Consider the following 26,179-nt stretch of genomic DNA (forward strand, 5'->3'; position numbering starts at 1 on the left):
GGCACCTTTGGCATGCCCCTTCCTGGTCAGTTATTGGGCACCTTTGGCATGCCCCCTCCTGGTCAGTAATTGGGCACCTTTGGCATGCCCCCTCCTGGTCAGTTATTGGGCACCTTTGGCATGCCCCCTCCTGGTCAGTAATTGGGCACCTTTGGCATGCCCCTTCCTGGTCAGTTAGCCATTGGGTGCCTTTGAGATCTGTGACTGGTTACTTTCATGCTAACAAAAGGCAGTCAATTGTTTGAAGTCATGCTTTCTGCTACCTTTAGGCCACTATTACAGTTTTGTTTTTGTTTGTTGTTTGTTTATTTGTTTGTTTGGCCCATTCTGCAATTCTCTCCCTACTCAGTGACGGGGCCCTGGATCTGAATTCCAAGGCCTCTCTCTCAGTATGACCGCATGGTGATTTTTTCCTCCTCTTCTCCAGGTCTTGCCATATCCAAACCTGAGGTGATAACCGTCCTAGAGCGAGGAAAAGAGCCATGGGTAGAGGAAAGGGCTGCCATGGGAGGGCTATGCTCAGGTGAGTGCCAGCCCTTGTCAGGGGCCAGGGACTCAGAACACCTCACTAGTGTTGCCATTTTGCACCTTTATAGTTAAGCAGAGTTAGAAATCCCCAGTATAGCAATCTTTGGATGGTTTTATATAGAATTAGGGATGTATAAAATTAGGGATGGCCTTACTTAGAAGAATAGAAAAGTGGAATGAACCCACAAAACTGTTATTACTGGATACAATAGAGATAACAGCAATTTGAAGAAAGGAGTGCTTTTAAAGGTTTGTGTGTGTGTGTGCACGTGTGTGTGTGTGTGTGTGTGTGTGTGTGTGTGTGTGTGTGTAGGTGGGTGCTTTTTGAGACAGGGTTTCTCTTTGTAGCCCTGCTTGTCTTGGAACTCACTCTGTAGACCAGACTGGCCTGGAACTCAGAGATCCGCCTGCCCCTGCCTCCCAAGGGCTGGGATTAAGGGTGTGTGCCATATCCCTGCATCCCCAGGTCTAAAGACATTTCTTTATAAGCAGCAAAAGTATTTTTTCCACATATCTATAACAGAACAAGCACTGTGGGATCACTGGCGTAGATGGCTGTTCTCAAAGTCTCCTTCCGTCCATCAAGCCAGTAATTTACTATTCCTGGCAGGCCGTACTCTTAGCTCTTTTCCTTCATAAGATGATAGCCAGTTGTCCTAGCCTTTGAGTGGGTCAGTATATAAGTGGGCTTCCTAATATTTGGAGTCTGTCTCGCCAGGTGGTTAGATCGCAGTAGATGCCTTTCCCTTTCCTCTTGAACAATTAACTGGTGTTTGGAGGGGGAAAAAAATCTTTGCTCTGTGACCTTTTCTTCTTGCTTTGTCCTTCAGTGTCATGGGAATTGATTATGTTTGTGGCACACATACTTGAGGTGAAAGCAGCCAGTGTTTTCCTCCTAGGATCTGATGCCTCTCTGACAGCATTCCTTGCTTTCCACTCCAGAAGCATCTTCTACTCCTGTGGCCTTTGCCCAGTACATTCTCAAATACAGTTATGTGTACATGTGTGTGCATGCATGAGTGTTCACAGGTGCATGTGTGTGTATGCGAGTATGCCTGCCTCTGTGTGTGTGTGTGTGTGTGTGTGTGTGTGTGTGTGTGTATTGTATGAATGCCTGTACATGCATGCTAAGGCGATTGATTATGTGAAGGTCAAAGGATAACATCTGGGAGTGGATCTGTCACCTGGCTAAGGTAGAGTTTCTCTTATTTTTGGCCACATTGCATAATCCAGGATATTTCAGGAGCTTCTGGGTAATTCTTTTTTGTTTTGTGTTTTTCTTTTCTCTGTCTTTGTCTGTCTCTGTCTGTCTCTCTGTCTCTCTGTCTCTGTGTCTCTCTCTCTCTCTCTCTCTCTCTCTCTGTCTCTCTCTCTCTGCCTCTCATCTAACTGTAAGGAGCGTTGGGATTACAGATATGAACTAGCACATCTGTCTTCTTGTGGGTTCCTGGGATTGAAATCAGGTCATGAGGCGTTTGTGGCAGGTGCATTTATGCACAGAGCTGTCTTGCCTGCCCCTGTGCAGTTTCTTATTACAATCTGAATAAGATCAAAACATGTTGCTGCAGAAGGGTCTCATACTCAGTAAACTGCATTCTAAACAAAGCACAAGGTCATCCTTTCATTTCAGATACAGGAAACCACAGAAGAAAATGGTGAGCCCATGTGCCTAAGGATTGCTGCTGTGCTGTTGCGAAGTCCTGGAAGACAGATTTGCCAGTGTACTTTTATTATTATTATTATTATTATTATTATTATTATTATTATTATTAACCCACATGTTTTTAAGTGCTGAGTCAGGGCAAGGACCCAGCCACGCATCCCCCTATCACTTTCTTTTCCTTTTTGGTTCACTGAGACAGGGTTTCTCTGTGTAGCTCTGTCTTCCCCGGAATTAGCTCTGTAACTCAGGCTGGCCTTGAACTCACAGAAATCTGTCTGCCTCTGCCTCTCTGCCTCTCTGTCTCTGCCTCTGAGTGCTAGGACTAAAGGTGTGTGTCACCACCACCACCTGGTTTCTATCACTTCTTTTTTAAGTTATGGTTAAATACACATAACCGAAGTGACCATGCTAGCCATTATTTTTAGGCATTCAGTTCAGCAATATTAAGATCATTCGCATTGTTTGATTCTGTTCACATTCCATCACCTGATCCATCTTCAGAGCATCAGGCAGAATCCTTATGATTTTTTGTAGACAAGAGTATAATTTACTTGCTGTAAAATGTACACCGTGCAGCACTGATGGATATTGGCAAGTTTGTACACCTGTGTTACCACAATTAAGATAGGGGCATATCCTCACACCCCTTTTTGTTCTGCCCCTGAAACCCCAGTTCAGGAAGTCTGCCATTTACAGAAGTCATTCTTGATTATATTTCTCTACCTTCCCTACGCTACGACCCTTTAACACACTTCCTCATGTTGTGGTGACCCCCAACCATAAAATTATTTTCCTTACTACTTCTTAACTGTAATTTTACTGTTATGAATCATAATATAAATCTCTGTGTTTTCCTCTGGTCTTAGGTGACTCCTGTGAAAGGGCCATTCAGTCCCAAAGAGGTCTCAACCCACAGGTTGAGAATCGCTGATATAGGACTCTACTGGTGTTTTTCTAAGCATGGTTCAGAGTTAACGCAGAGTTACACTGTTTTAGAACTAGTATAACACTCTCTGTCTTCATCCACTTTTCACTTCTAGTGATGCCTCCCCCTCCATTTTGTTTGTCTAATTTCAAATTGTTTAGCCATTTTCAAGAGTGTATAGGTGTTAAACCATATGTGTGTGTACACATATGCATATATGTACCTTCCTATATATGTGTGTGTATATACCTTATATACCTTCTATATACCTTCTAATATACATATCTTCATACATACTATACACACACACACACACATAGTCTGGCAAGGATTTATTAGACAGGTCATTAGTCACAGTGAATCAAGAAGAACTAGGAGATGATGGTGATTTTAGGCACTGGGCCTGTAATGCAAGTTCGAGCCTAGTAAACATCCACATGCTTGCAAGGGAAATCCTAGCAATGTCTTGGTCACCCACAAACAAAGAAATGACTCCCCGTGCTCCCCAACAGATTGCTTGGCTAGAGAGTGGGAAAGAAGATCTTACCCCCACGGAGCCATACAACAGAGCTGCTGCCTTTCCAGCTGATACCATGGGACGCTTGTGTGTGACCCACACACACCATGCTGGGGACCCTGAAAAGAATGCTGAGCAGTGACAGGGAGTGGGCAAGCAGAGGTGCACATTTCTTGTTGGCGACCCTCCCGAGTGCCTTCCAGTTTTCGCCATAGTTTCTTCTTCTGGAAAATAAAAAAAGAAAAATAGCTGTTTTCTGCTTCTCTTTTTTTTTTCAGTATTGGAATCTGGATGTGAAACCAAGATAACGTCCTCCAAGCAGCACACTTATGAGGAGGACTCGCCACAGATAACAGAAAGCCTTCCAAGCTGCAGTCTTGAGAGCTCAAGTCTCCGAGATGATTGGGAAGGCAAAGGCCTTTATGAGAGACAACCAAGAAATCCAGCCAGAAATGCTGGCCCAGTGCTAATCCGTCACAAAGAAATGCCCACGTTAAACCAGCACATGCCTCTTACTTTTTACCAGAAAAAGTCCTGTAGATATAAAAAATGCAAGAGAGACTTCTGTCAAGAGCAATTCGTTATTAACCAAGGAATTCATATAAATGAGAAGCCCTACAAGTGTAGGGAGTGTGGGAAGGCTTTTAAGTATGGCTCACGACTAATCCAGCATGAGAATATTCATTCGGGCAAGAAGCCTTATGAATGTAAAGAGTGTGGGAAGGCCTTCAACTCTGGTTCAAATTTCATACAACACCAGAGAGTTCACACGGGTGAGAAACCTTACGCATGTAAAGACTGTGCTAAAGCCTTCAGTCGAAGTTCCCAGCTCATTGAGCATCAGAGAATCCATACTGGGGAGAAACCCTATCAGTGTAAGGAGTGTGGCAAGGCCTTCAATCGTATCTCACATCTCAAGGTGCATCACAGAATCCATACTGGGGAGAAGCCCTATGTGTGTAAGGAGTGTGGGAAGACCTTTAGTCATCGGTCTCAGTTGATTCAACATCAGACTGTTCATACTGGCAAGAAACTCTTTGAGTGCAAAGAGTGCGGGAAGGCTTTTAATCAGGGGTCCGCTCTAATCCGACATCAGAGAATTCATACGGGAGAAAAACCATACAAGTGTAAGGCGTGTGGCAAGACCTTTAGAGTGAACTCACAGCTTAAGCAACATCACAGAATTCACACTGGAGAGAAACCGTACCAGTGTAAGGTTTGTGGTCGGGCCTTCAAGCGGGTCTCACATCTCACAGTACATTATAGAATTCATACGAGTGAGAAGCCATTTGAATGCAAGGAATGTGAGAAGGCCTTTAGTCGTTGCTCACAACTGAGTCAACATCAGGTGATCCATTCAGAGGACAAGCCCTACAAGCATCAGGGACGCCGGAGGAGCGTAAAGCACGATGCAACACCTGAGCACCCCAGACTACGCAGCAGAGGGACACACACGAACATAGTAAATGTAGAAGAGCCAGCTCTTGGCACTTACCCACTAGTAATCATCAGGGAGTTTGTTGGCAAGCAGCCATCTGAATGGAAGTAATGCAAAGAGCCCATTAGCTTAGGGTAATCACAGATTGTGCATCTTCAAGAAAGGGTAGATAAATGTACTGCTAATGAGATACCTCTATTCAGTTTATTCTAAATGAAAAAAATTTGTATGTTGTCTCCAAACACAATCCAGAACCTAGTCATGGGATTTTTGTGTGGCTTTGGGTTTGTTTGTTTGTTTGTTTATTTATTTATTTATTTATTTATTTTGAGACAAGGTCTTTCTGTGTAGCCTTTCTTGGCCTGGAATCTGCTATGTAAACCAGGCTGACGTGGAACTTGAGAGATCTGCCTGCCTCTACCTTCAGGGGATATTAAAAGTATGTGCCACCACACCCAGTTTTTGTCACAGGGAAAAGAAAGCCAAATTACTCCACTTAATAATTTTTTTTTTTAAAAAGCATTGCAAACACCATGAGCTGCAAGAAAAAGAATGACTTGATACTTTTACATGCTAAGAAAGGTAAGGCAAAGCTGTATCTTGGGTGTGGTGGCCCACACCATGAACCCTAGGCACTTGGAAGGCAGGCAGACAGATCTCTTGAGTTTTAGGCAAGCTGGCTACACAGTGAGACCCTGTCTCCAAACAATAACAACGATCCCACCCCCCAAAGCGATACCCAGAGGAATTAAAGACTTTTATAAAAATCTGTGTTTGTGTATGTGTGTGTGCACATGCGTGCGTATTTGTACATGTAAATTCCACAGTACACGTGTAGAGATCAGAGGGCAGTCACTTCTTTCGGTCCTCCTTTATGTGGGTTCCAGAGATTGAACTTACATCACCAGGCTTATCCACTGAGCTACATCACTGGCCTTTTTAATAATTAAAAACACATTTTTTAACTCCCAGAGGAATGGTTTGCAGGTTTTGGATACATGCCTGTATATGAAAAGCCGAATGAGTACCCAAACACACGAAATAAAGGAATCAGAATTACAAAACAGCTATGCACAGTGGTGCATGCTTGTAATCTCAGCTCTTTGGAAACTGAGGCAGGAGGATTGCTTCAAGTCAAGGCCACATCAGCTACCACTGCATCCTCAAAGTGATACCCGACCCAGTCCCACATTTAGCTTTGCACTCTCTAACCACAATACATTTTATTTTTCTCGTATGGTTCCTACAGTTTTGCTGTATTTTAAAGATCTTAATTGTTGTGTTTTATTACCTATGAACAAGACTAGATGGCAGAGACTCGGTGACTGATGAATATCAAAGCGGGAAAGAGATAGAGGCTCCTATCTCCCTAAGTTCATGTAAAATGGACATTCCGATGCACCTTTATTCCTATAAATATCAGTTTATTGGGGGAACAGTCATCGTTAGCATCTATGATAAAGAACAGAGCCAGCGTCAGACAATCTCCGAGGTGTCCTTGAAATGCTATTTTTCTCATTCTCCTTTGTATTAGTTTGCCTTCTATTGCTGTGATAAACATCAAGACCGAATGCAAGGCAGGGCGTAAAGGGTTAATTTCACCTTGCAGCTTACAAGTCTACCAGGAATGGGACTCAGCCTTGGAACTCATGCCAGAATTGGCTCTAAGACCATGGAGACGTTTGCTTCCTGGCTTGCTCAGGCTTTGTTGCTACTGTTGTTTTGTTTGTTTTCCTACAGAGGAAAGCGCTGCTCACAGCTGAGCTCTCCAACATCAGTCATAAAGAGAAAAAAAGAAAAAAAGAAAAAAAGAAAAAAAAAGCCCCAGGGCTGTTAAGAGCACTGGCTACATTTCCTAGCACACACATGGCAGGTCACAACTGTCTGTAACTCCAGTTCCAGGGCACCCGACACCCTCGCCCAGATGTACAAGTAGGCAATACACCAATACACACAAAATGAAAAAATAAATAAATCATTTTTTAAATGCCCCATGCAGATACACGCCCACCAACTGATCTAATGGAGATTTCTCCCTCAGTTAAGGGTCCTCTTCCCAGAAGATTCTAGCTTTTGTCCAGTTGAAAACAATCGCGGCAGCACGCCCAGTGTATCGTGAGTAGCTAGTTTATGAGGTGATGCCACAAGCTTAGGCTCTTCCTTCCTTGCCGTTTTACCACAGTACCACGATTCCCAAAGACGTGTCAAATTTTCTGTGCCCACTCCCCAATATTTTCTGACTTGAGTCTTCATGTTTTTGTTTGTTTGTTTGTTTTTATTGTTGTTCGTCCAGACAGGGTTTATGTAGCTGTCCAGTAACTAGCTCTGTAGATCAGGCTGGATCAGGCTAGCCTCAGACTCACACAGGTCTGTCTGCGTCGGCTTTTTGAGTCCTGGGATGAAATGTATGTGCCACAACTTCCCAGCTTTGTCTTCATAACTTTAAAAAAGATGTTTATGGTCTTTTCTCCCCTTATCTCGTATATTACATCCCAACTGTAGTTTCTCCTCTCTCCCTTCCTCTCCCCTCCCTTCGGTCTCTCCCTCCCATCTCTCCTCTCCCCCAGACTCCCACTCCCACCCCTGCCTCCATTCCGAAAAGAGCAGGCCTTCCAGGGGCATCAACCAAACAGGGCATAACAAACTACAGTAAAACCAAGCACAGGCCAGCACATCAAGGCTGGATGAGGCAACTCAGTAGACAGAGAAGGGTCCTTCCTATAAGCAGGAAAAAGAGTCGGAGACAGGCCCTGCTAACACTGTAAGGAGTTCTGCTCAGCCACAACATATGGAAAACCTAGGTCGGACCCCTACAGGCTCCCCCATTTCCGAGAGCCCCACAAGTCCATGATTTTGTGCCTTGTGTTCTTGTGTCCCTAACCCTCCGTTTTCCCTGTCCAGAGAAACCCTTCCTCTTTCTCCACAGGACTCCCGAGCTCCATCTAAGGTTCTGCTAGGGGACTCTGCATCTGCTCCCATCATTTGCGAGATGGAGTCTCGCGCTGGTCTCTTTGATGCGATTTTGTTAGGCAAAATCTTAGAACACTCCGCAGGCAGGGCAGACTGTAGGTTGAAGGTTTTGTGGCTGGATTGGTGGTCTAGTCCCAACCAGCCTTGCCTGGTTACAGGAGATGGCTAGCTCAGGCCCATGTTCCCCATTACTAGGAGTGAGAGGGATTTTTGTACGTTGACACATCAGCTGATGTTTGCTGTTACCAGCAATGGTTGCCTCCATTTCTCTGTTGCTGAATATTTATGTTGCTTAAAAAAAAAATTCTGATGAGCATCTTATCCATCCATGTTTTTTTTGGGAGGGGGACCTGGGGAGTTACATCCACAAGCCTGTCTCCAGGGTAGAGGTCTGACAGTAGATACCTGGATCATTATTCACTGCAGCCCAACTTGAGAACTGTTGCTGGGTCTGGACAGTAGTCACCATCCAGCTGCCACCAGCCATCAGTCAGAACATCACCGAATTGGACTCAGTACTTAGGGAGACCCCTGGCTAGAAACTCCATTGAACTGGTGGCCTTTTAGGAGTCCACAAAAAAGGAGATTTCCCATCATCCTTTCCAGTAGAATTAGGATTTCTCTGGAAGCCAAACCTACTGAGTACACAAATACACTATTATCAGTGGCTTAAGGAGTCCCTTCTTTTCAAGGCATTGAGTCTGGGGTAACTTGTCCCAGAAGTGAATGTCTAGCTGGGAGAAAATTTTGGTTTATCAGAGCAACACCTCTGGCTGGAGAGATGAATCAGTGGTTAAGAGCAATGGCCGCTCTTTCAGATGACCCTGGTTCAATTCCCAGCAACCACATGTCAGGTCAGAATTTAACTACAGATCCAGGGGACCCAACACCCTTACGTAGACAAATGTGCAGGCAAAACACCAAGGCACATAAAATAAAAATAAATGAAAATAGAAAAAAGAGAGCAATATCTTAGTAGTAGGATCCAAACTATCCCATGTTTTGAAAACAGATTGGTTGAGTGTGGTGGTCTGTAACCCAAGAGCATCACCGTGGCCTAGAACTTCCAGGCAACAATATTCCACCTAAATAAAATAAAATAAATAAAATGGGGGCTGGCAAGATGGCTCAGCGGGTAAGAACACTGACTGCTCTTCTGAAGGTCCTGAGTTCAAATCCCAGCAACCACAGGGTGGTTCACAACCATCCGTAATGAGATCTGACGCCTTCTTGTGGTGTGTCTGAAGTCAGCTACAGTGTACTTATTTGTAATAATAAATAAATCTTTGGGCCTGAGTGAGCAGGGACTGAGCGAACGGAATTGACCTAAGCGAGCAGGGCTGAGCAAGACTGGCAGGGCTGAGTGGGGTTGACTGGAGTGAGCAGAGGTACTGAAAATTTAATTCCCAACAACCACATGAAGGCTCACAACCATCTATCTGTACAGCTACAGTGTGCTCACATACATAAAATAAGTAAATCTTTAGAAATAAATAAATGAATAAATGAATGAATGAATAAATAAATAAATGAAGGTGTATTTGAACACTCTCCCCAGCAGGTGGCAGTAGAGTACTGTGCAACATCCTTCAATACGTTGGCTCTTTTAAAGATTATTAAACACCCTTTCATCTCTCCTTGTGTCAACTCCAGATTGAGTCCATATCTTCTGATCCTTTGTGTACAGCTTTGCAGGACAGAATTATAGTGATTTTTGTTGGTGTTGTTGAGACAGACTCTCACTATGTAGTTAAGGCTGGAATTGCAGGAAAGCACCGTCCCTGATATTTTCCCCGCTTTATCCAATCCAAGGCCTTCCCAGTTTCAGGATTTAGCACTAAGCTGCCTCTGCAAGTTCAATAAGACATTGAACCCAGTGCAATTTACCTTCCTCCCCTACAATGTGGTTTTCATATGTCAGCTGAATTCTGGCATCCCCACCCCCACTGTAGAAGCAGCAACCCAAGGAGTTTAATACTGAAAGGACAGCATTCGCCAGAGCCAGGCCTACCCTAACAGGCTTTAAACTGACCCTGCAAAGTCCACACCTGTCTTTCATCCTGAAGTATGGTGGACCCATGCATGCAGGTTCTCTGCAGAATAAACGCTCTTTGACATTGCATTCTATTTGAGTCTGGGGTATAATTCTTTGCAAGTCACGGACCCTTACAATACATCTGCCCTTTACCTCAGTTGCAGGATTAGACCATCTTGTTCTCTGTCTAGGGACACAAAAAAAGTACAGAAAGTCAGAATAGGTGTCTAGATCATGAGAGCAACAAGGAGGCTTGCATCCATCTATCTCTCTATCCATATCTATCCACCTATCACCTGCCTCTCCATCTATCAGTAACTCATGTGTATTTGTCTATTCAACTACCATATATTCTTCACTCATCTACCATTCATCTATACTCTCAACATTTCCACAAGTGGAAAAATAACCTTTTGTCGTTTACAAGGCCATTTCAGTCACATATGAATTTCTGTTGATGAAGCCATTACATGTTTTGTTTTGCAAATTTATGTTTTCTTCACTTCTGCACCTCCAGCTCCTGGAAGCTAAAAGTGTTTTGAAAGAGGATTTCATTCTAGCTGAGGCTGGCCTGGAACTCACTATGAAACCAAGGCTGGTTTTGAATTTGTGGCAATTCTCCTGCCTCAGCTGAGTGCTGAGGTTGCAGGAATCAGCAGCTACACTCAACATGGTTTGTTAAGGAGGTTTTTCTCAATGGGAGAGTTGAGAACTCTTTAGGGGGAGTGTCAGCCCACCCTTCCACAGGGGTTGCATATCAGACATTTACATTACCATTTATAATAGCAAAATCACAGCTATGAAGTAGCAATGGAAATAATTTTATAGTTGGGGGTCATCAGCACGTGAGGAACTGTATTAAAGGGGTGCAGCATTAGGAAGCCTGAGAACCAAGGTGTTAAGGTACTTTACATAACTACAGGGAGCTAGCTGGTTGCCAGCAGAACCAACCAAGTGCTAAGACAGCTGTAACTCACACTTCTATCTTTGGAGTGTGTGTGTGTGTGTGTGTGTGTGTGTGTGTGTGTGTGTGTGNNNGTGTGTGTGTGTGTGTGTGTGTGTGTGTGTGTGTGTGTGTGTGTGTGTGAATGGGAGGTGAGGGTGTGTGTGTGGAGGCATGGGGTGGATAAAGGTAACATTGATTAACAGTAGCCCATGACTTAATCAATCATACCTACCTAATAAAACCTCAGTTCTGCCCACCCTTTCTTCTCCAAGCAATTCAAGGCTTTCAGAAAGATCAAGAAGAATACAGCCATGTGCTAGGACAGTGACACACTGCAACCCTGTGGGGAGAGAAATGCCAATCCTTACTTCCTTCTGGACTCTGTCTTCAACTTGTTCATTTGCGTCCTTTAAAGTCTCCTATAATAAACAACAACAACACAAAGAGAATCCTGTGGTTCCCCGATATCTTTTACGCTAGCAAATTAATAGAACCCGAGAAGCACGGGTGGTGGTGGAAACGTCAGCTTAGAATCAGAAACACAGGTAACACAACGGAAGTTTGGGAGTTCCATCACAAACAGTGAGGAGTTTTGTAGGGCCACGCCTTCAACTCCAGGAGGTGTCAGAACTGAATTGATGACAACCAGCAGATATCTTTTACGGAATAGGTGTTTCAAAGATGTTGAAATGTTATCTGAAGAAGTTAGGAAATGTATGATACACCTTTCCAACTTCATATTTCTTTATAGCCCCCCACCCCCCACATTTGTCAGGTCTGTCTTTATCTGTGGAAATTAAGATTCAAGAAGCCAGAGAATTATCTTTGCTTCTTCTTTTTTCACTCTTCATCCAAGTGGCCTCATCTTATTTGTTTCAGCTTTTAATACAACTATTGATTTCTTGGTTCTTCAAAGCAGGGTTAATTTCTAGTTTGGCAAACGGCAGAAAAAAATCTGACTCTTATATTTTGGTTCCTATGATGTTGTCGTATTCGCTGCTTCCAACACTATTAAATGACATTCCCATTTTGTAGGTGAAACATATGCTGGTTTGCTGATCCCAAAGGTGATCAACATGAGTGGGAGGGAGGAGACAATCAGATGCAGAATAGTGGCTGTTCTTATTGTAGCAAAGCTTACCCGCAAAGATCAAACTTCCAAGCCTTGCGTGGGGGTTCACAACTTTAATTTCAATTTGGAAGATGGATACAGAAAGATCAAGAGTTACCCATTTCAGAGGTTAGTCTGGGTTAACCACTTCAAATCTCCCTCTCAAAAAATCATCGTCTCAAAAACTAACAATAAAGATTGAGCTTGTGACGGACAGTGACATCAAGGAGGCTCACAAACGAGGGTGAGGGAAGCCTCACGAAAGGATGGGAAGCCTAACAAAGAGCTGGCGCAAGAGTCGCCCTAACCGACACGGCTAGGAATCCTGGGCAACCGTTCTGCATAATCATGCACCCAGCCACACACTGTCACATCCCTTCTGCAACTGCTGAAGTAGAACAGCCTTAAATGGTGCCCTTCTCCTCAAGCCCTGCCTTTTTCCTCTGACTCCTCAGAGAACCCGACCCTTCTCCTTCAAGCCCTGCCCTAACCTCGGGCTGCAGGGAGAACCTCCCTACTTGCTAAGCCCTGCCCCTCATCTCAGAATGCTGTAAACCCTCCCCTTCTCTGCTTAGCGCCTGGCTCCTTAAGCACTACGCTGAGAACCTGCTTTCGCCTCAAGCCCCGCCCTCTAGATGCTGCTGAGAACCCGCCCTTCTCCACTAAGCCCCGCCCTCTAGATGCTGCTGAGAACCCGCCCTTCTCCACTAAGTCCCACCCTCTAGAAGCTGCTGAGAACCCGCCCTTCTCCACTAAGTCCCACCCTCTAGATGCTGCTGAGAACCCGCCCTTCTCCACTAAGTCCCGCCCTCTAGATGCTGCTGAGAACCTGCCCCTTCTCCAAACCCCGCCCTCACCTCGGGCTGTGAGAACTGGCCTACTTGCTAAGCCCCGCCCCTTACGTCAGATTCCTGAGAACCCACCCCTTCACCGCTTAGCGCCGCCCTCACACGAGCCGCTGAGAACCCATCCCTTCTCCTCCAAGCTCCGCCCTCACCTCCGGAGGCGGAGACCAACCAACCCTTCTTGCTAAGCCCCGCCCTCACCTCGGATTCTTCTGAGAACCCGCCCCTCCTCCAAGCCCTGCCCTCACATCCGACAGTGCTGAGAACCTGCCCTACTTGATAACCCCGCCCCTCACCTAATACGGATAAGCTCCCGCCCCTTCTCCGTTTAGCACCGCCCTTTCCAGGGACTCCGCTGAGAACCCGCCCCTTCACCAAGCCCCGCCCCTTACTCCAGTTTCTTCTGGGAACCTTCTTTACTAAGCCCAGCCCCTTCCATCAGACTTCTGAGACACTTGCTCTTCTCTGCTTTGCTTTGCCTTCACCCCCAGACTAAGAAACTGTTCTCTTTTTAGACCCGCTTCTCATCGCAGACTTCGCTGAGTATACGCCCCCTAAGTCCCACCTTTCTCAGATTAGGCTCTTAGGTTGTCGCCGGCGGAGGCTGCGCTTGCGCACACATAGCCTGTCGGATACCTCCCAGCGTTCCTCGGTTGACAGCGTCTGGGTAAGGCAGCCTGGTGAGTTGAGGCGCTTGTTAGGGAGTGGGAGCCCGAGCGCTGCGGGCAGGGGAGATCCTCCTGGTCCCTATGTTTTCTGTCTGGAGGTAGGCGGGAGGTTGCGTGGAATCTAGGGGCACGAGGGCGCAGACGACTGGGCGTCCGGATCGAAGTCTGTGCTTGGATGTGCCAGGCCGGTGCGTGTGTGAAACGAACTGGGCTGTAAGTTTTCGGTGTGATTGTGAGAGAACTGTGAGACGTATGGTGGTAGGTGTGTTTTCCGGTGATCTGCATTACAGCACTTAAATGCTTGGACTCTCCAAAGTAATAAATACCTTGTTGACTGCTCTTGATTGATGGCTGACAGATTCGAGGTAGTTTCAGAGTTGGGGCTGATCATCGCAGACGCTAAACGGGATTAGAGGATCAGTCCAGGAGAGGAGAGGAGCTGAGGTTGATCACCAGAGGCCAGTCCTTTTGTTGATGTTTTGAGACAGAATGTCATGTACCCCGGCAGTCCTCAAACTCTTTATGTAAGTAGAGGATGAGTTTGAAACTCTGCCTTCCACGTGCTGTGATTAAGGGCGTGTGCAACCCACACTCAGATAAAGGATTTACACGGCCATGCTTATGTAGTGAAGTGTCCATAGAGACTCAAAAGGAAAGGATTCAAAGAGCTTTCTGACAGGGGTATTGTATCCCTGCATAGAAATCCTGAGAGGCCGAGGAGTGAAGCGCGGAATGTGAAGTTAGGATTGTGTTGTAGGTTTCAAGATGTTGGAGAGTCATGGGATAGCTGCAGCCTGAGTGTGGAACCAGCCAGAGAGAGAGAGGTACGCGGCAGTCAACAAAGCTGAAAGGATTCGGAGATCTGAATGACACGGAGATGCAGGATTTAGAGTTTGCCCTGCTTGTTTTCCGTCTTTCTTTGGTCCAGTATCGATTTCCTTATTGTAATCCTTTCCCTCCCTTTTGGAATGTTTTTTTTTTTAAAAAGATTTATTTATTTTGCTTGTATGGGTATTTTGCCTGCATGCACAAATATGTACACCAAATGCATGCCTGGTGCCATGGATTTCCTGGAACTGGAGTTACAGGCAGTTGTAAGCTGCCATGTGGGTGCTGGTAATTGAACCCCAGTCCTCTAGAGAAACCCAGTGCTCCTAACCACGGAGTCATTTCTCTAGCCCCACTTTTGGAAATAATGTGTATGCTTTGGCATTGTATGTTGGGAGTATGCGATCTGCTTTTTAATTTTGACTTTACAGGGGCTACAGTTAAGAGATTGCATGAATTTCAGAAGAGACTTTGACTTTTTGTGATAGACTATGAAGGCCTTTGAGGTTAAACTGAGTGCATTTTTGCGTTATGATATGGCTACAAGCCTATAGGGGCCAGGGAGTGAAATGTGGTGGCTTGAATAAGAATGGCCCTCATAGGCTCATATATTTGAATGCTTAGTCATCAGGGTACTACTTGAGAAGAATTAGAAGGTGTGGTCTTGTTGGAGAGGGTGTGGTCTTGTTGGAGTAGGTGTGGCCTTACTGGAGGAAGTATGTCACCAGGGGTGGGCTTTGGGGATTCAAAAGCCCAAGCCAGGCCCAGTGGCCCTTTCTTCCTGCTGCCTGTGGTTCTTGATGTAGAACTTTCAGCTACTTCCCCAGAACACTCCCTGTCTGTCTGTCTGTCTGTCTGTCTGTGTGCCACTATGTCCCTGCCCTGATGCTAATGAACTAAACCTCTGAAGTTGTAAGCAGGCCCCAGTGGAACACTTTCTCTTACAGAGGTGCCACGGTCACAGTGCCTCTTGGGAGATGTTAGAGGATATAGGAAGTGAAGGGTTAACTGAAAGGGCAACTCCGATGCAGAATTCATGAAGATATATCATCTATGATAGGGTGAGAGTTTGGGGTGATACAGAAGTTTTGGGCTTACTCATGTTCCTATAAGTAACTCTTTACCCGTGCTTTGTAAAAAAAAAAGCCCAATAAACCCATTGTTTCACCAAGTTGGATTCTTGTGGGATCATTTCATCGGTCTGTCTCTGGTACCCCGATCTGAGGTAAATAGAGTTTGTTCTGTGTCTCCTCAGAAAAAGCTCATGCAATGAGAACTGGATGTACTAATGTATCACATATCAGCAAAAGCATGAAAGCTCCTTGGAGAGGTTGAATGAGAACACACTTGTGTATGTGTGTTTGTGTGTAAATAAGAAACTGGGCTGTGAAAGACTGTGTCGGTGTGCACAGTAAGACTGGAGTATGCCTGTGTCTGGCCTGTGTGACTGGGTGCATATTTGACTGACGGGGATGAGAAATATCAGTGTGTGTGTGTTTTTTTGTGTAAGAAAGTAACTGGAATGTAAGTTACTGGGAGATGTGTGTGTGTGTGTGTGTGTGAAAAACAAGCTGTAATTTATAAGCAACTAGTATTAATCTCTGAAAGCTACCATTGTGAGTCTGTGAAAGGCAACTGTGGTTTTCCTTTCTTTTATTATTGATTTTGGATTCAAATTTTTGTTGTTTTTAAATTAGCTTATGAAATAATAGATTCTATTATGGCACTCCATATATATTTTATTCATATTGGTCCTCTTCCCTCATTCTTTTTCTAAGTCTCCCAACTCCTTCTTGTTGGTCCTTTTCCCTCTTCCCATTGTGCTTCTTTACAGCCCCTGCCCCAAATTCCATTGTGTGTACACACCATACTTTCTTTCTTCATTCATTGTTGATAGGCATCTAGATGGATACCATGTTTCAACTGTTATGTTTATGTATCTCTGAATGTGTATATGTGCCAGGGATAGGTTATAGAGCCCCTTGGGAGAAAGCCCTGGAGTGGTATAGAAATAAAATTTCTTTTTTTGAGAAATTTTATTCTGATATTCATAGTGAAAACATTAGCTTATACTCCCATATATAAAGTCTCACTGGGTAGGCCAGGCTGGAATGGGACTCATCTGTAGTCCAGCTTATCCTCCTTCAAACTCACTGTCTCCTTGTCTGTGGTGGAATAGGAATGTTCTGTGCATGCTCCCACAGTGTCTGTGTTTCCACAGTGTGTGTTGTGTCTACAGCACACTCTTTCCTTGGTGCCCTCCATCCCCGCTGGCCCTTTCCATCCTCTACCTCCTCTTCCATGTAGTCCCCTAATCCCTGAGAGGATGGGTTGGAGGAAGACATCCCATCTAGGACTGAGTGTTCCAAGATCTCTCGCTCTGTGTACACTGTTCAGGAGCTTGTCTTTGTGTTAGTTCCCACCTCCTGCCAGAGGAAACGTCTCTGATCGTGGGTGAGCATCACACAGGTCTGATTCCCAGCTTGATGTCATAGGTGATTTTAGATCCAGTCACATTGACAGTGAGGTTGAAGCATCATGCCTGCTCTCGGCCAGCTAAACCTAGGAGGAAAGAAAGACAAGGAACCATTCACACTGGTAATGCTGGGGGAACGATGAAGACCTTGGCTTTCAACTACGCTCTCTTCCCCTAGGCTGGACTTCCCAGGACACAGCTGTTCTCCAAGAGAGAAACCAGGAGGAGACAAGACATGACGGTTGAACTAATGAAAGCCATGCTACAGGTTAGTTTATGTCTGCTATCTTCCATGAGAAGGGATCTTGATTAGCACTAAGTAATGCTACTTGGGAAATTCTGATCAATAGTCTGTCCCAGGGCTTGGTCATCCCTTCTCCCACAGGACATTGACCTTAACCTTAACTGCCTAGTAGGTGACTAATAACTATGATAAGGGGTAGGGCCCACTCAGAACCCCTTTGTCTTCATGCTTCGTATACATCTTTTATGATGTAGAATCTAACTAGTTCATGGTCAAACCACCGTGGATGTGCATCATTGGATCCTGAACGTTAAGGAGGGTTGGGCCTGATTAGTGCTTGGATGAGAGACAGAGTCTGACTATGGCTTCAAGCCTGTAGCCACCATCCTGCCTCGTACTCCAGTGTAGAAGGATTCAGGCTGTGCACCACAACGCCTTGTCAGAAGACTTGCTTCCTTTTTATATCAACCAGAGGTACCGCAGTACTGGTATGAGTTGGGTTCCAGGTTAGATGGACTTGCAAAGCCCCTCCCGTGTATCCCTCCACATGAATTTTGGTTCAAGTCTCTTGTAACCTGGAGCTTGTAATTGGCATCTGAATTTGAGGAAGTCTTGTGACGTTCAGCCCTCAGCCGGTGGTACCTGACACTGTCTGGGGAATGTGTGTCAGGACTGAGTTAGATTAGAGGTCTTCCACCTGATCCCCGCGGCAGAGCTGGCTGGTTGCAGGTAGGTGGATCCTACGTATTTTGATCATCAGGGATCCTGGGTGTTTTGAGAGTGTGGGAGGGGAAAAGGAGTGTTTTGTTTGTTTGTTTGTTTTTTAATATTTTCTCACTCATCAGGAGTCATTTTACACATTTTCTTTTTGTTTTGAAATGGTAGGAGGTAGCCCACATGTTGGCCAAGCTGGTTTTAAACTCCTGGACAGAAACACCTTCTCATTTACATTTAATCTCTGTCCCACTCCCAGCCAACTATAGTTCGTTTTCTATCTACATATTTGCACTTTCCAGACATTCCTAGTAAGTGCAGTGGTGCAAGATGTAGTCCCTTGTGTCTTCTCTCCTTTAGCAACTGACTCCCAAGGGGAGCTCTTCCCTCTCCCCCAAACAAAAGAATAAAAAAACATAACAAAAATGTGCAAATGTACTTGTGTCATCTCAGGAAGCAGTGACATTCAACGACGTTGCAATAGACTTTTCTCAGGAGGAATGGGAGTGGCTGAATCCTGCTCAGAGGAGTTTGTACAGGACCGTGGTGCTGGAGAACTATCAGAACTTGGTTTCTGTGGGTAAGCAATCCTCCCTGTGGATAATCCAGAATCTGCTCTTAGGCACCTTTCACACTTTTATTGCCAAAGCTGTGTTTATTGTGCCGGGGTTAGATGAAAAATTCAGATGCAGTCTGTGAATTCGACACATATCAGATACTGGTGGTCATATCTTTAGGCAACTGGGGCTGCAGACATGGTGGGAACTGTGGCAGCACCTCTGCTCTGTGTTACCTTTATGTTACAGTTCTGCTATTCTCATCAGTGTAACTATTAACACCTCTGAGAGGAAAGGCTTTCCCAATGTGTTACAGCTCAGAGGGGAAAGGTTTCCCCAAAGTTTTAACAGCTCTGGGGATGGGAGAGGGGATGCAGGGAGACTTCTCCAAGGGAAATATATCCTGGTAGTCAGGACGAAAGGAATGCCAAAAGGTTACATAGCACAGCCAATCTCACACAAGAGATTTACTGGGAGAGACACAAGAGGGTGGCTGCCTTTGCTTGGGTGAGAAGCAGCAGGGGACTGAGGGGAGGCAGACATTGTGTAGTTTCTTGGAGGAATGGGGTGGGGACGGAGGTGTTGTAGCAGAGATTTCCAGGATGGAGATTGGTGGGATTTCAAGTTCAGAGCTTGGGGCCTTTTTTACTAGCTCTCGTGTGTTGGAGTGGTCCTGCTGTTAGGGCAGTTAGAGTGTTCTATATGTGGAACCGGGAGGTTTGTGGTCCTAAGGTGAGGCACCTGGTCACTGGAGAGCCTCAAGGGTCTCAAAACCGGTAGGAAGTAACAGGGCTAGGGAAGAACATGGCCTAGTTACTAAAAATATAGAGAATCACTTTTCAAATATGTATCCTAAATTTTTTATTACATTGATTTTTATTATTGTGTGTGTGTGTGTGTGTGTGTGTGTGTGTGTGCGTGTGTGTAGGACATGTGTATGTCATGTACAAATTGCATTATGACTTACAGAACTTAGATCAGCTAAAGTCAAAAGGGTTGGTAGCAAATGGCTTTATTTTCTGAGCTAACTCACCCCCAAATATGTATTTTTTATTAATTTATGATAAATAAGTGAAACTCATTGTCTGAAAATATCTGCAGGTGCTTGCTCTTGTAGATCCTACTATGGGCCCTTCTGAGCCTGGGAGATACATTGAAAGTAAAAGCTACAGAGGCTCTGGATCTTGTCATTGTCCTTCGAAGACTGTTGTTTTGATACAGGGTTTCAAGTGCTAGGATTACAATCGCAAGCTACTATGCTTTGTTCTGTTTTAGACAGGTAGTTCATTTGATTCAAACTCCAAACTGTCTCTAATAGCCTTTAACAATTTATTTATTTTAATTTTATAAAGAGATTTCATTTGTTCGTTTGTTTGTTTTTGTTTTGTTTTGTTTTTTCTTTTTTTCTTTTTTTTTTTTTTATTTCAAGATACTTTATTTTCACAATGGGTCACAACATAAGCTTCTGGCCCATTCTGCCAATGTACAAGCTATAAACGCTTGCTCAGCAGCTGAGGGGCACACGTTAGTATCTTGTCTGATAAGTGAATAAAAATCCATATAAAACAAATATTCAAAGTTTCCATAGGAACACAGTAAGTGTGACCCCCATCTTCTAGCCTTCCATACTGCATTGGTGCCAATCCTACTCCTGCTTGTGGACGTTGTACATCGTGGTGCGCACTAGGCTCCGCACCACGATGTACAACGTCCACAAGCAGAAGAGACTTCATTGATTTTTTTGGTCCATAATGTCCTTAGCAGTAAAGCCTTCATCGAGGATGTGGCAGTCAAACTCTTCCTTAGTAAAGCTGCTCATGGTTCTCGATGTGCCTACAGAAAACCTGGAGATGGAATTAAATTATCGCCAGCTCCTCACAAGGCTGACTTATCCAAGAACTCTGAATGCTGTTTTCTTGGAGTGGTTGAAACACTCACAGCACGGTGGCGCGGCTGGCCGGACCCATGGAGACGCCGCCGCCAAACCCCGAGGAGCGCCCGCCCGCCCGCCGCCGCTGCCCCGTCAGCCGCCTCGTCGAGCCCGCCGCAGACACCGACTGGAGGTGGCGCCGAGCTGCTGGCTGGAGGGCGGCCGGCGGAGGCGGCTGCAGGGACTGACCTTGTTTTGTTTTTTTCAAGACAGGGTTTCTCTGTTTAGCCCTGGCTGTCCTGGAACTCACTCTGTAGACCAGCCTGGCCTCAAACTCAGAAATCCGCCTGCCTCTGCCTCCCGAGTGCTGGGATTAAAGGTGTGCGCCACCACCCGGCAGAGATTTCATTTGTATTTTTTTAAAAATACATTTAAAAAAATATGTGGGCTGGAGAAATGGCTCAGTGGTTAAGAGCACTGGCTGCTCTTCCAGAGGTCCTGAGTTCAAATTCCAGCAACCACATGGTGGCTCACAACCATCTGTCATGGGATCCGATGCCCTCTTCTGGTGTGTGTGTGAAGACAGCTACAGTGTAATCATATAAATAAATAAACAAATCTTAAAAAAAAAAAATGTATCTGCTGCCAGGCAGTGGTGGTGCGTGCCTTTAATCCCAGCACTTGGGAGGCAGAGGCAGGTTGATATCTTGAGTTAGAGGCCAGCCTGGTCTATAGAGTGAGTTCGAGGACAGCCAGGTCTATACAGAGAAACCCTGATTCAAAAAATGAAACAAAAATGTATATGTGACTATATGGAGGTGTGTACATTGAGTGTAGTTGCATGCACAACAGGGTTTTAAATCTCCTGGGGCTGCAGTTACAGGTGTTGCTGAGCTGCTAATTATGGGGGCTGTGAATTGAACCTAGTTTTTCAAGCACTGAGACATCTCTTTACACATATTTCCTAGAAGGCTATTTAAAAAATATATCTCATTTATTACTGTGATGGCCCTTTAAAAACACCAAGCTAAGTTCTTGCCCTTCCTCCATTCCATAAGAAACAGTATAATTTCTGTAGGGTTGACTGTTGATAGCTGCCACCATACTATTCCAGAGTTTTATGCAGTCTATCCTTCAAATGTGTTTGATCCTTTATTTTGTAGTTGCATCAGATTTAAGGAGCTGATTTAGGAATTCAAACAACCAAAACATGGCCTATTTTTGTGTCTTTTTTTTTTTTTTTAATACAGGAGCTTGCATTTCCAAACCATCTCTAATCTCCTTATTGGAGCATGGGAAGGAGCCTTGGGAGGTGAAGGGTCAGGTGACAGGAAGCACAGTACAAGGTGAGAATGCAAGAAGCAGATTGAAAACCCTTTCTAGGGAATGGCTCCGCCATCTATCTTCAGAGGTCCTTACCTGGGCTGAGGTTGCCCAGAAACTCCCTAAGCCTTAGCATCCTGTGTGTGAACTGAAGCTTCCTTGCTTGGCAAGGATTCCCCCCTTCTACTTCCTGCTCGTCTTTTCTGCTTTCCTCTTGTCTCTGTAGTAAGTCATTTTGTACAAAGGAGGATGTCCTAGTTCCGCTTCAGTTGCCCTGACAAGAGCGTCCTTAAGGGGGACATTGTTTATTTCAGTTGCAGTTCCCCATAGTAGTCCATCATTGTGGGGAATTCATATTGGCAGGACATTGAAACAGCTGGCCACAGAGCAGAGAGAGTGGAAGCATGCTTGCCTCCTATGAAGCTAGCTTTCTCTACTCATATACAGTCCTGTTGTTTTAAAGACATATGTTCGATTTTACCAATGAAGACTCCAGCTGGATGCTGGACAGTTTGCTAGCTCAGAGAGGCAGAGAAACCACCCAGCTGACCTTCCTGTTCACTGATGCCCCAGAACGAAAAAGCCTCTTTCTCCTTCTCCATGCTGTCTTAAAAATTACCCTTCTTCTCATTGTCCCTCCTTTCTGCTTACTTGTGCTTACTCCCTGTTGGCTGGTTACTTGCTCCGCCTCCTGACTTAGGGTTGACTTTATTTAGCTCTTGGATCAAAAGGTGTGTGGTAGAGCTGAGCCACAGTACAACATTTTCCCAGTTCACAATCTTGGAGTTCCCAGTGTGATCAAATATTCTGCGACACTGTCCAGGGCCCCAAAGCTGAGAAGGGTGTGGCCTATATTTAGGCTGGATCTTCCCACATCGATTCAGACAGTCAAGGTGACCCCCTGCAGACATGCTCACAAGCCAATCTCAGCTCCATAGGCCTTTACTGAGATACCTGTTCCTAACCATCAGATAACAGCAAAGCCCCAGACTCTTTTAAAGCAATCTTTTCTTAAGATTCATTCATTTATTTCATGTATACGAGTGCTTGCTCTCTCTCCATGCACACCTGGTTGTGAGCCACCATGTGGTTACTGGGAATTGAACTCAGGACCTCTGGAAGAGCAGACACTTGAGCCATCTCTCCAGCCTCCAGACCCCCATATTAACTAGACTGAAAAGTGATGCTTTTCCTATGTTGTTGAAAGTTAGAGAATGAAAGAAAAAAAACCCTTACTAAGAAGCCTGAGTGTGTGAGAGTTTGGTGTACTGAGACACAAACACATAAAGGGGTTACTTAGGAGCACTGTTTTCTGATGATGAAATTATATTCACACATGGCAGCTCCCAACTGTCTGCCACTCCAGTTCCAGGAGAATCTTCTGACTTCTGCAGGCAACAGGCATGCACATGGTGCATAAACATACACACAGACAAGTCATCCACACACATTGAATGAATGAATGAATGAATGAATAAATAAATAAATTTAAAGGTAGGAGACATTACAGAAGTGAATTTAATTTGTATTCTGGCTAAATTAGCATTATCATTACAGATGACTTCTAGGACCTCATCTTATTCTTCATTTACTTTGTCATTTTCCCATGTTGTTCTATATCTCTTCCCTGATGCCATATTGATTCTGGCACATCTTAAGAGACGAAGGGTTTTTTTTTCTGGCCCATGGTTTCAGAGGTTTACATCTATGGTCAGCTGGCTCTGTTGCTTTTGGACTGGTGGCCATGCAGAAACATGGAGGAAGGGCATGGTAGAAGAAACCTATTTAGTTATGGCAGCCAGAAAGCAAATAGAAGCCTGCCCATGCTACGGAATTTCCTCCTTTTTCCTTTATTTCAGTCTCCCAGTTTATTGGATAGTGACACTTCCAGGGAAGGTGTCACCTCCCTAGTTAATGACTTTGGAAACAACTTCACTTACACACCCAGAGGTGTGCTTTACACCTTTATGCAGTGAACTTATGCAGTTTTTCATCTGATAGGGTCAAGATTATCACAAAGCTCTTATTCTCAGGGACATTCTTGCACATTTCCCAGTTGAAATACTTGTATGCGATTGTATGGAGTTTATTAAATCGTTTAGAATTACTTCACATGAAGTGCTGCTTTTGTTAGATAGCAGATGATCAAGAAGACTTTTTGTTTTACATTTTTCAGGTGGTGAATCTGTACAGAAGACACAAGAATTATCTCTGAGGCAATTGGCGTTTGATGACGCATCAGTAGAGAACAGTGCAAGTCTTGGTTGTGAGTCTCCCACTTCTGGAAGAAAGCAGAAATGCAAAGACCTTCTTGATAGACAGATGACTCAAGAAATATTTAACCTGAAAGAAACAGTCACTCACAAAGGAACTCACACTAAAGAAATGGGCTACAAACACACCAAATCTTTAAAATCTGCCCATCTGGATAGTGTAGAAAAGAATATTTATACTCACAAGTCAAATAAGAAAAGCTTCCCCCAAAATCCCAAAGTACGAAAATACAAGAAAATCTGGGCAGGGAAGAACATTTTTAAATGTAATGAATGTGAGAAAACCTTCACCCACAGCTCATCTGTTACTGTTCATCAGAGAATTCACACGGGTGAGAAACCATATAAATGCACCGTCTGCGGAAAGGCCTTCAAGCAGAGCCACCACCTTGCTCAGCACCACACAACACACACCCACGAGAAACTCTTTGAGTGTAAGGAATGTAAGAAAGCCTTCAGCCAGAATTCATACCTTATTGTACACCAAAGAATTCACACTGGAGAAAAACCGTATAAATGTAAGGAGTGTACAAAGTCCTTCAGGCAGCCTGCCCACTTGGCTCAGCATCAGAGGATTCACACGGGGGAGAAACCCTATAAGTGTAAGGAATGTGGGAAGGCCTTCAGGGACAGTTCTACCTTTGCTTAACATCAGAGGTGTCACAATGACAAACGACCCTTTCAGTGTGTTGAGTGTGGTCAAGCCTTCAGGTATAACATGTCCCTAATTCGTCACTTTAGGCATTATCATACCGGAGAGAAGCCATTTGACTGCACTGACTGTGGGAAAGTCTTCAGTGTTCACATAGGACTAACTTTGCACAGGAGAATTCACACCGGAGAGAAACCATACACATGTAATGTGTGTGGAAAAGCATTCCGAAGTGGGTCATCCCTGACTGTACACCACAGGGTTCACACAGGTGAGAAACCTTACAAGTGTGATATCTGTGGAAAAGCCTTTAGCCATAGCATGTCACTCACTGGCCATCAAAGAGTTCATTCTGGAGAGAAACCTTATAAATGCAAGGAGTGTGGGAAAGCTTTTCGGCAGAGCATACACCTTGTTGTTCACTCAAGAATTCATACTGGAGAAAAGCCCTATGAATGTAAGGAATGTGGGAAGACCTTTAGGGAGAGTTCCCAGCTGACCACTCATCAGAGAAACCACACGGGAGAAAAACCTTTTGAGTGTAAGCAGTGTGGTAAATTTTTTAAAAGAAGTACCTATCTTGCCAGACATCAGAAAATCCATACAGGAGAGAAGCCTTATGAGTGTAATGAATGCGGCAAAACCTTCACCCACACTGCCTACCTTATAAGACATAAGAGGGTCCATACTGGGGAGAAGCCTTACAAATGTGCTGAATGTGGAAAGGCGTTTGGTGATGGTTCCTCCCGTGCTCAGCATCAGAGGCTTCACACTGGTCAGAGGCCCTATGTATGTGAGAAATGTGGAAGGGCATTCAGAACAAAGTCATCCCTTAATTGCCACCAAAGGTGTCACACTGGAAAGAAGCTGTAAAACTGTGTCCCCCCCCCCATGGCCACCTATGAACCAGAGAATTCATCAGAGAATTTAGCTTTCAACCTGATTGTTCACTGTACTCTACGTGGAAGATTTCACCCAAGCCAAAGAGCTCTTAGGAATGTAAGGGATGGGGAGGAGTCTTCAGTAAATGTTCTTAGACCATCCCTCGTTGGTGAGCTCTTGACGCAGTCGTCTCAGGCATCCCTCTATGTCGCCAGGTACTGTGCATATACCTGCTAAGTATTTCCATTGATCTTTGTTCCCACTAGCCTCCTGATCCAAAACACAATTGTTTCGCTTGGACTTTTTCAAATGTCTGTAATTCGTCATTTCCTTCAAGTTTATTATTCATTTATTTTACAGTCAGAAAAATCCTTTTTAAAAATATGTTGTTTATGTAACTCTTCTAATACTCATTGTAAAATGTTTATTTAATGCACGTAAAATGCGTAGCAACATGATTGGCTGTGTTAAGTTTGGATGGAGAACATCCCTTCAATGATTAGGAGACACATCTGCACAGGCCATACACAGAGGCAAAGGAACACAAGGGGGTTTCCCTGAGCCAGTGCTTTTAGGGTCCAGGGTTACAGATGTCCTTTGTTGAGTCTCAATAAGCAGGCATGAATTCATCTCATGTGTAGAAAGTGATCATTGAGACATATGTGCCCAGTCCATCTTCAGCAGTCCATTTAAAGGAAGCGGTGAGAGCAGGGA

The 26,179-nt window shown here is 44.7% G+C and overlaps 2 protein-coding genes across 3 annotated transcripts; both read left to right on the forward strand.

Annotated features, from left to right (window-relative positions):
• Window positions 1-485: 485 nt before the first annotated feature.
• Window positions 486-5,241, forward strand: Znf582 (zinc finger protein 582). Of its 2 annotated transcripts, none has more exons than XM_029532135.1 (2): window positions 486-523; window positions 3,912-5,241. In XM_029532135.1, the coding sequence occupies exons 1-2, from the start codon at window positions 505-507 to the stop codon at window positions 5,180-5,182; spliced, it is 1,290 nt and encodes a 429-aa protein (XP_029387995.1). In that variant the 5' UTR covers window positions 486-504; the 3' UTR covers window positions 5,183-5,241. The 2 variants fall into 2 exon arrangements, with proteins under 2 accessions (XP_029387995.1, XP_029387994.1); XM_029532134.1 differs by lacking the exon at window positions 486-523 and adding an exon at window positions 3,708-3,795.
• An 8,195-nt stretch (window positions 5,242-13,436) lies between these two features.
• LOC115062596 (zinc finger protein 471-like) lies at window positions 13,437-25,822 on the forward strand. Its single transcript, XM_029531964.1, has 5 exons — window positions 13,437-13,658; window positions 17,129-17,218; window positions 18,362-18,488; window positions 21,586-21,681; window positions 23,835-25,822. Exons 2-5 carry the CDS (start codon window positions 17,186-17,188, stop codon window positions 24,578-24,580), a joined length of 1,002 nt encoding a protein of 333 aa, XP_029387824.1. The 5' UTR covers window positions 13,437-13,658; window positions 17,129-17,185; the 3' UTR covers window positions 24,581-25,822.
• Window positions 25,823-26,179: the final 357 nt, after the last annotated feature.

The sequence above is a fragment of the Mus pahari genome, chromosome 19 (genome assembly GCF_900095145.1).
Source record: "Mus pahari chromosome 19, PAHARI_EIJ_v1.1, whole genome shotgun sequence".
NCBI classification, from domain to species: Eukaryota; Metazoa; Chordata; class Mammalia; order Rodentia; family Muridae; genus Mus; species Mus pahari.